General features: G+C 34.9%; 1 protein-coding gene and 1 pseudogene across 1 annotated transcript in view; one reads left to right on the top strand and one right to left on the bottom strand.

Annotated features, from left to right (window-relative positions):
- Nucleotides 1–6,562, bottom strand: part of SFI1 (SFI1 centrin binding protein) — a 67,377-nt gene extending 60,815 nt beyond the window's left edge. The window contains 2 exon segments of the mRNA XM_025047744.1: nt 6,427–6,467; nt 6,470–6,562. Coding sequence (XP_024903512.1) covers nt 6,427–6,467; nt 6,470–6,532 — 104 coding nt within the window. The 5' untranslated portion in view covers nt 6,533–6,562.
- Nucleotides 6,563–9,291: 2,729 nt separating this feature from the next.
- On the top strand, nt 9,292–9,441 carry LOC102898228 (annotated as a pseudogene).
- The last annotated feature ends 779 nt before the right edge of the window (nt 9,442–10,220 follow it).

The raw sequence follows: 10,220 nt of genomic DNA, 5'->3' as shown, positions 1-10,220 counted from the left end.
ATAAAAATATTTAAAAACATAAAATCAATGAATCAGCAAAAAAAATACATATATACACACACACACACACATATGTTTATATATATATATATATATAAAACGACTTATTGTGTGACTATGTTAAGTAGACTAATGTAATAGACTATGTTAACTAGACTTATTTGGTAATCATTTCACTATAAACAAACATTGAATCATCATGTTGTACACTTGAAGCTAATGTTATATGTCTATTATATCTCAATAAAAAATAATAGAAAATAAAAATAAATAAAAAATAGATACCAAGGGTGGGGGGGGAGACACAGGAGCCAGCCTGGAAGGGCTCCCACTGGTCAAATCTGGGACAATAGATGAAAATCCACTGAATAAAATAGGAACCCATAAATCCATACTGATATAAATAAATGAATAAATACACACAGGAGAATGGAAAGCTCTACTTTACAGTAGAATGCCAACTAACAAATTCAGAAGGAATGAGAGAATTAGAAAAGTATCATTTAGGAACCATCATAGTATTAACTGATTCAGACAAGAGTCATTAATGATGCAAAAACAAGTGGGTGCTACTTTGATAAGGAACACAATATTAATGTGGTTTCAAAAAGTATCTCACCACAAAATACTTATTCATTACTTTATAGTGGAGAAGTCTGGCAGACAACATCTTAACCAAGTGATAAAAGTTAACATCAATGATAATGGGACCAAATCAACATAATGTGTCTCCTGATATTGATGCAATGAGAAGAACATAGCAACACTTCTATGATATTCCTGCCAAAAATGCATAACCTGAATTTAACTGTGAAGAAACATTGAACAAACCCAAACTGAGAAATATTTGTATAAGGTTAAGTGGTCTGAACTCCTCAAAACTGTTTGGGTCATGAGAGATAAGGAAGGACTGAGAAAGAGTTCCAAATTAAAGGAGAGAAAAATGACAAAATGCAATATGTGATCCTGGACCAGAAAGGATAGGAATAAAAAGGGAAGTTTTTCTTATATTTTATTGTTTTCTTTTTGCTGTAAATAACATTTTGGGGACAATTGGCCTCAACTTACTCTCAAAAGGTTCAGGGCAAAAATATAGATATAGATATACAGGCATATATACCTATATCTATAGAGATATAGATATAACTGATTCTCATTATTTGCAGTAATTATGTTCTATAAAGTCAAACACTGAATTAGTGAATATATCTATTATGTCTCTATAGAGGTTAGGTTCCCATGAACTTTCAAAAATATTTCCATCAACCAATCAATACATAACCTTGTTTCATGTGTACTTCTGTTTAAAGACATCTTAAAAAAAAATAGACATCTTATTTAATACATATTAGTTCATTACATAATACACAATACATGTTAATATATATAATTCATTAACACTGAACTCACAGCCAACAGCATTATAACTCATGCCTGAACAAAGTTTACCTAACATACTTTCTCCATAAGATACATCACAGCCTTCTTGAGTTTAGGAGCACTAGACAGCAGTTCAGCACTGTGCATGAGGGCCATTTTAAACAGCAAAATCGTCAACAAAATGCACAAAACTGTGAAAATATGGCACTACATAAACTGCAAAAATGACACTTGTTTGCAGTATGAGAGCTGAAACAGGAAGACAGAGCACTCACTGCCTTGTTTCATCTCAGCTGGGAACACGTGCACTAGGTGACAAAAATTTTTTACCCCTCTGCACATGCCTGCAAATGACATGAAAATGCTGAGAGAGAGAAAGATAGACAAATGAGGTAAAATGTTAACAGTAGAATCTAGGAGAAGCGAGGTATATAGTTCTTTGTCATATTCTTGCAACTTTGAAATTATTTCAAAATAAAAGGTTAACAAAATTTTTTGAAAATAAATAAGGCTTTCATCCCACTGGGACAATAGATGAAAATCCACTGAATAAAATAGGAATCCATAAATCCATAACGATATTTTGCCACTTTAAAATAAAAAGAGGCCCTTTAAAATAAAAAGGTTAAAAAGCCCATGAAACAGCACATTGACAGAAGGTATGCTGGGACAGTACCCATTTGAAGCCCTGCTATATAACCAGACACGTAGTCTGCACTCAACAGACCTGGAAGCCCAAGCCTAAAGTCATCCTTGTCACCACTGCCCTCTCCATTCACCAGTCTCTCTGGGCTCCTCCTCATAAGCAACAAAGGAACTATTTTTATAGCTCTGGATGTTTAAACACCATAAAGATATCAACACTGGTGTTAAATCAGGTAGCCCCAGAAATCTAAGTTATTCTAACAAAATCAACACCTGAAGGAAGAGATCAGACTGAAACTATGTTTGTTTACCTACGCGTCTTGTTTCCCTTAACCTATCTGTAAGCTTCATGACAACAGAGACCATTTATATTTGCTAATATATACTCAGCCTCTAATACACTGCCAGGCACATAGTAGGTACTCATAAAACATCTGCTGAATTAGGGCAGAAGGATGCAAAGGACAGGACTAAAGAAATATAAAATGGATAAAACAGAAGGCACTTTTAAAACATAGTATCAGTAAGCCAAAATATCATGAAGAACAGGGGAGGATCCTGGCTTAATTAAGAACATCAGAACACATTAGTTTTTTAATGTCAAAAGAAGAGTATGATTAACCAAGATACACAGAAAAATGAAAGTGAGGAGAAAGACAGAATTTGAAAATGTTCATCCAAAAGTGCCTACAGTCTGTGGAGATGACAAACAATGAGAATACCAACTGTTAAATGCAATGAAAGGGTGTTGTGGGAATGTACACAATAGGTACTTAATCTATACTGGGTTGAATAGTGGTCAGAAGAGGCTTCCCAGAGATGATATTACAGTTGAGTTTGGAAATATGAGTAGAAATCAGCCAGGAATTAGGGTGCAAAAAGAGAATTGGAAGGAGTTGGGTAGAAATACTCAGTGTAGAAGAAAAGTTCACGGAGAAGTGAAGGAACTCCAAGTAGTCTAGTAAGATCTCAGACTGATTTATATTAGAATTACCTAGGGAATTTGTTAAAAACCTAGATGCTCTGATCGCATTCTAGATCTTTTGCTTCAGAATATCTGTACTGAAACAAGCATATATGTGTACGTGTATGCATATGTATATACATATTTTTAATTAATAGATTTTATTTTTAAAGCAGTTTTAGGTTCACAGCAAAATTGAGCAGAATAGAGTTCCCAAATACTCTTACTCCCACAGGGATGTATATCTTAAAACAACTAAGTTAACTATGTTTAAAGAAATAAAAGTCAAGCTTGAACACATTTGTAGGGCAGAAGTATATAACTATAGAAAGTGAGGTAAGAGCATTATTCACAATAGTCAACAGGTGGAAATGACCCAGGTATCCATTAACTGATAATGGATAAACAAAATGTGGTATAGCCATACAATGGAATATTATATAGCTATAAAAATGAAGGAATTCTGATACATGCTACAACATGGATCAACCTTTAAGACATTATGCTAAGTGAAATAAGCCAGACATAAAAGGCCAAATATTCTATGATTCTACTTACATACGATGCCTAGAATAGTCATATTCATAAGAACAGAAAGTAGAATGGTGGTTTCCAGGGGAAGATGAGGAGTTATTGTTTAATGGATATAGAGTTTATGTTTGGGATGCTGAAAAAGTTTTAGGTACAGATGGTAAGTAGCACAACATTGTGAATATATTAATGCTACTGAATCGTACACTTAAAAATGGTTCAAATGATAAATTTGTTATGTATATTTTGCCACAAAAAAAACTTCAGTGAATATTATAAAACCCACAGAATTGTACACTTTAAATAAGTGAAATGTATAGCATGTGAACTGTATCTCAAAAAAAGCTATCTTTTAAAAGGCAACATAGGACCATTTTAGAAAATTTGAAAAATATGGAAAATTATAAATAAAAACAGCCTATAATTTGAAAAAGTTTAAAACTGCACAAGCAAAACTAAAGTGTTTAGGAATGCACAGCTGGATGATAAAACTACAAAGAAAAGTAAGAAAGTAACTACCATTCAAATCAAGATAACAGTTACTCTCTGGAGTACGGACAGGTACATTTGGAAGGAGGCTCTGGAATGGCTGACAAAGTTCTATCTTTTGTTATGAGTGGTGGTTACAGAGGTGTTTGCCTTATAATAATTCACCAAGATGTACATTTTTATGCTGTTTTCTATACTTGTGTTGTATTTATCAATGAAAAAATATTATAAAAAAAAGAAAGGATATGTAGAAATAAACTGTCCAATTAAAAAACTAACATGATCATGCACTGGGCCATAAGCAAGTTTCAAAATTTTTCAAATGCCTGAAATCATACACAGTAAGTTCTTTGATCACACTGTAATTAAACAGAAATCAAAAATCTAAAGGTAATTAGAAAATCTTCATATATTTGGAAATCAAGAAACATTTCTAAAAACAAGTCAAAAAAATCATAATAAAAATTAGCGAATATGTTCAAATGACAACAAATACACTACATATCAATATACGGAATGCAACGATAGCTGTGGTTAAAGAAAAATGCATTAGATGCATGGGTTTCAAAGGAAATAAGATTGAAAGTCAATGAGCTAAGCATCCAACAAATTAGATGACTTAGATGAAATGAACAATGTCCAGAAAAACAAATTATTAAAATTGACTTGAGAACAGAAATTCTGAATAGAGCTGTAACAAGTAAAGAAAATGAATTAGTAATTTAAAATTTTTCCTACAAAGAAAAGCACAGGTCAAGATGGCTTTACTGATGAATTCTATCAAACATTTCAAAAATAAATGATATCAATACTCTATAAACTCTTCCAGAAAATAGAAGAACACTTCAAAATTCATTATTTGAGGCCAGTATCACGCTCATATATCAAAGGCAAAGGTCTGTGTCTGTCTGTCTCTCTCTCGCACACACACACAAAATACAGACTAATATCCCTTATGACTATAAACACAAAAATCCTCAAAAAATATTAGCAAACCAAATCTAATATATAAAAACCATATAACAAACACCATGACCAAGTGGGATTTTATACTGGAATGCAAGGCTAGTTTAACATCTGAAAATCAATTAATGCAATACACCCTATTAATGGAAGAAAGGACAAAAACTATATGATTTCAATAGATACAGAAAAACCATTTGACAAAATCCAGTCATGATAAAACCCCCAAGAGTCCCAAAGAAAACAGCTGGCATACTAAAACAGCATAATTTGAAGACAGCGTATTTACGAAGCTGTGGGTGTAAATGAACCACAAGGGCCAGTGCAGGAACCTGAAGCTAGTAGAAGCTAAACTAGTCTAACTTCTAGGCCCAAAGGGATAAGAGGAAGGAATAATTACCAGAATCCAGAAGGAAAGTCATACAGAATGTGCTGCCTTATAAAGTACTGTGAACTTCAGTGGAGGGACATGGCCAACCAAGTATCTTTCAAGGAAGGAGCCAAGAGAATTAATAGTCTGGCCTCTCACTCTTCTCTCCATACCTCCTGCCAGGGCTCCTCTTTAGCCAAAACCAACAGGAAGCCTGGATGCCAACAAGTGGAGGTTAGATCTGGAGAGATAAAACTGAAGATATCCAACACAAAGATAATTCCCTAGCTTATGTACTTTGAAATAATTCTGAACTACAGCCTCAAGGACTAGAACATGTGTCTCAATATTATTAGGTCCTGCTGCTTCTCTTGAGTGTGCTGACCTGCTTACCTCCTACAACACAGGCTTCCTGTTGCCTCTGCATAGTGGAGACTGCAACTGCTGTCATAGCAACCTTTGCATTAGATAGGCCTCTCTCTTTAAATGGCTGTCTCAGCTTTAGAGAAAAGCCTCTGATTAGCCCTATGTGGTCAAATGCCCATCCCTGAACCAATCACTGTGTCTAGGGCAGTGAGATACACTTGACTGGCCAGCTGAGAGTCACATACCCACGCCTGAGTCTGAGGTTTATTAGTAAACTGCGGTCTGTCTTGTAAATTCCTTCCCTTTGCCTAGGCTAGCCAGAATTAGATTCTGTTATCTGGAATCAAAAGAACCCTAATGCAAGTTGAAAGCAACCATGATTAAAAGTAGAAGAAAGATACAGTAGCCAGCCAGCCTTAATGTTGTAACTTCTAACCTCAGAAAAATCATCCTCATTACTGCTCAAAATCAAAATTTTAATGATATTTCCACACATGCAAAATGGTCTTTGACTGTAACATTAGGTATGAAATATGTATTATACTCTAGATGAGAAATCTAAATATCAACAACAGAAAATCCTTATCCAAACTTCCTATCTCACCACTCATGATTTAGGAAAAATTGCATTTTTTATTATTTTCACACTCAAAATGTTTACAGATTTTTATATGGGCCATAATTACAGTTATCTTTTTTGTCAAGCCACATCACTCACCTGGAGTCGACTTTCCTCTCCATTCTCCACTTAATCTCTGCTTAATCTTTTGATGGACATTCAACCAGTGGCTTGATATACACTTCTTAGTGAGCAGATTCTTCATGAAGAATCAAAGTCTTTTATCTTCCCCCTTCTAACTATAAGAAAAAGGGAATAAAAGAAAGAGTAAATTAGAAGCCACATTTTGGAAAAGCTGCATGCCAGCTCCTGGTCTCCTGCCTCTCCTTCTTAATTCAACACTAGATGAACATAGGAAGTCTTTGATCTAAAATTAATTGCATTTTTAAGAAGTTATTTTCTAAGAAAGGAAATTGAGAGGAGAGTGAACTACACTCAAAAAGTTATGACTGGCTCATTCTTCCTGTCCAGGTGATGTTCTAAGACCTTCAACTTCCCTTCATAAGAACATCAATAGATGCCAAAAATTTCCCAGATTAATTTTTATGGTTGTCAATGTTACCTATAAGATTCTTTGGGCAGTTTTTGATCAGCAGTACAGTACTGTGTACAATTTTCATTTTCATTTGGTGATAATTCCTACCAATAATGTTCATTATTGCAAAGAATAGCAATGCTATGAGTTAAATTGTATTCCCCAAAAAGATACGCTGTGAATATGACCTTATTTGGAAACAGTCTTTGCACATGTAATTAAGATGTAAGTTACAATGAGGTCATACTGGAATAGGGTGAGCACTTAATCCAATATGACTGGCATCTTTATAAAAAGAGAAGAGACACAGGGACAGATATACACAGAGAGGAGAATGCCATGTAGAGACATAAGAACAGTATGTAATAATGAAAGCAAAGATTGGAGTGATGTGTCCACAAGCCAAGGAACACCAAGGACTGTGGGCAACACCAGAAGCTAAGTGAAAGGCATGGACCAGATCCTCCTCCAGAGCTTTCAGAAAGAGGATGGCCCTGTCGACATATTGATTTCAGACTTCTAGCCTCCAGAAATGTGAGACAATAAATTTCTGTTGTTTTAAGCCACCCAGTTTTGTGGTATTTTGTTACAGTAGCCTTTGGAAATTAATATGAGCAATAAAACAAAGGAGTAAGTTCATGGTGGAGCAAAGCTAACTGGGTGAACATGTCCTGTGTTGGGTAACTGTGATGTATTCTTAATGAGACATTCATTCTAAAAAAATGAAATCACTCTTTATAATCAAGTTCACTCTTATAATCAAAGTCACACATTTCACTGACAATCAGACAAGGAATTAGCTACAAAAGAGTTTATCCATGCAAAACAAATAGTTCTGAGATCAAACCTACATACTAGTCTTTCTGGCATTACACTCCAAGGGACAAAGGTCACCATTAGTGACTATTTCCGTAAATAAATTTAATTGAAGGATGATTCAAATAGGGATTTTTGGATAAATACTGCCTTAATAAATGGGTCATTATAACAAGACATGAGTTTATGTCTTGTTATAATGATTCTATAGGATATTATCTTTAGTGAAAGACTCCTTTTTGTTATATACTCTATGCCAACATTCTAATTACTTGTACATATCTGCTTTTTCCACTTGTGTATAAGTCCCATGAAAACAGAAGCCGCATCTGACTTTCTCATCATTATATCTTCAGCATCTAAAACAATGTCTGGAATCTGACAAGTGATATATAAATACTGGAAAGACTGGGACATAGGTTTGATCTCAGTAAGGATATGAATATGAACTTGCTTCTGAGTTGGAGTACACATAATGATAACCAAATATAAAAGATAGCCCTCCAAAAAGAAAGAATATTAGGTGTTGACTCCCAGTTAAACAAACATACAGATTTCCCTCCTAAGATGACAGTAAACAATAAAGGGTATACAAGAGATGGGAGAAGCGATCATAGAAAGTGAAAGATTTCTACAAATTTTGCAACAAGTGGAAAGAAGAAAATTAACTGACCTAACAGATTTGAGGAAGTAAAAACCAACAGAGATACCAAAGAGAAGCAGGCCAACAGAATTCCAGAAGAGCTCAGAATTAGAAAGAACAAGAAAAGGCTCCAAGAATTGAAGCCATAGGCCCAAATGTGAGGACTGAATGAAAGCCTGTATGGTAAGCATTTGGAGCCCCTGGTCTCCTCCCCAACATGGCCAGGCAGGTTTACAGCTTCCACCCTACATCCTGCTTCCAAAATTCTGGCAGCTAAACTGGGAGGTCCCAGTCAGGGGAATGGAAGTCTTCTCAGTAGAAGCTAAGAATTAACAGACCTTCAGATTCTGACATCTGTGCCCTACCTTCTCCAATGAAGAGGCAAGCTTGCCCCTACAGAGAAGCTCACAAACCTACACCTGCTCAGACATGGAGGTTCTAACAAATTTCTCAGGTGCTGATACGTAAGTATGAATGGACAGTCTAGAATCATAAGACATTTGGAAATGACCTCTAACAAGAAAGAGACCGAAACAAAGGAATCAAAGGAAGTACCATCACCTGTGATTCCTGCCAAAAACTTGAATCTAAATATTAACAAGCCTCATCTAGAACTAAGTATCAACTTACAAAAAAACACAGGAGACAAATAAAATGACTTTGCAATCAGCAAAATCGATGATGTGGGAATGTTATAGAACAAATGACCCAATTCCTTCAATAAATAAACTACAACATGAAAGAGGGGAAAACTTAAACATTAAGAGACTTAAGATGCATATTAACCAAATATAATATATAAACTTTGACTTTGGATCTTGATTTTCACAAACTACAAATGAACTGTCAAACAAAAACCATGAAATGAACAGGAAAATTTTAACTTAAAAATGGTTTAATGTTATTAAAAAATTATTAACTTCACAACCACCACTGAGGCAGATTGGACTCACTAGTTCACGTGCCTTGCTCTACTTCCTCTACAACCATGTCTGACAAACCCAATATGGCTGAGATTAAGAAATTTGATAAGTCGAAGAAAACAGAAACGCAAGAGAAAAATCCACTGCCTTCAAAAGAAACAATTGAACAGGAGAAGGAAGCAGGTGAATCGCAATGAGGCACGCATTGCGAATATGCACTGTACATTCCACAAGCATTGACTTATTTTCTTCTGTTTAACCTTTGTGAGATGCATAGAAGTTGGATCAAGCTTAAATGACTGTGCTGCCCCCTTTCACATCAAAGAACTACTGACAACAAAGGCCACATCTGCCTCTCCCATCTGCCTGTCTGGCTGGCAGAGAAAGAAAATAACTTGCATGTTAGTGAAGGCAGAAGCTGGGTGGGACAACAGGGACATCTAAAGTATCCTGCAGGCTGTTAAATGCATATATATACATACATGGATATATACATATATACACATATATTTTGTTGTTATCAAAATGGTTTTAATTATTGGATGCACAATTTTTTTAATATGAAAATAAACTTTAAAATCTAAAAAAATTACCATTCTTTGTTATAGTGGTATTAGTGTTCTTTTAAAGGACACCTTATCTTTCACAGAATACACAGAAAATTTTACAGGTAAAATGACAAATTTGAGCACCAAAATAATTAAGGACAGTAATAAATTATAACACATTAAATGAAATGGGAATTCGCGATTCCAGGCTGATAATAAAGAAAAGAACAGAGAGACATAAAGGGGAGAGGAGGGAGCACTTATCCTTACGCAGAAGACCCACTTAAGAATGTGGAGGAAGTTGTAGAGCTGGAAAAACCCCACTTTGGAACCATCATGGAACAAATAATTTTTAAGGGGGAGCAAAAAATTAAAAAGTAGTAAATGTGGATTAAGGTATGAGGATTCTGTTTCATTCTTGCAACTTT

The sequence above is a fragment of the Pteropus alecto genome, unplaced genomic scaffold (assembly GCF_000325575.1).
Source record: "Pteropus alecto unplaced genomic scaffold, ASM32557v1 scaffold190, whole genome shotgun sequence".
Classification (NCBI taxonomy): Eukaryota; Metazoa; Chordata; class Mammalia; order Chiroptera; family Pteropodidae; genus Pteropus; species Pteropus alecto.
The sequence above is the reverse complement of the archived record's forward strand: the minus strand, read 5'-3'. Positions and strand labels throughout refer to the sequence as shown.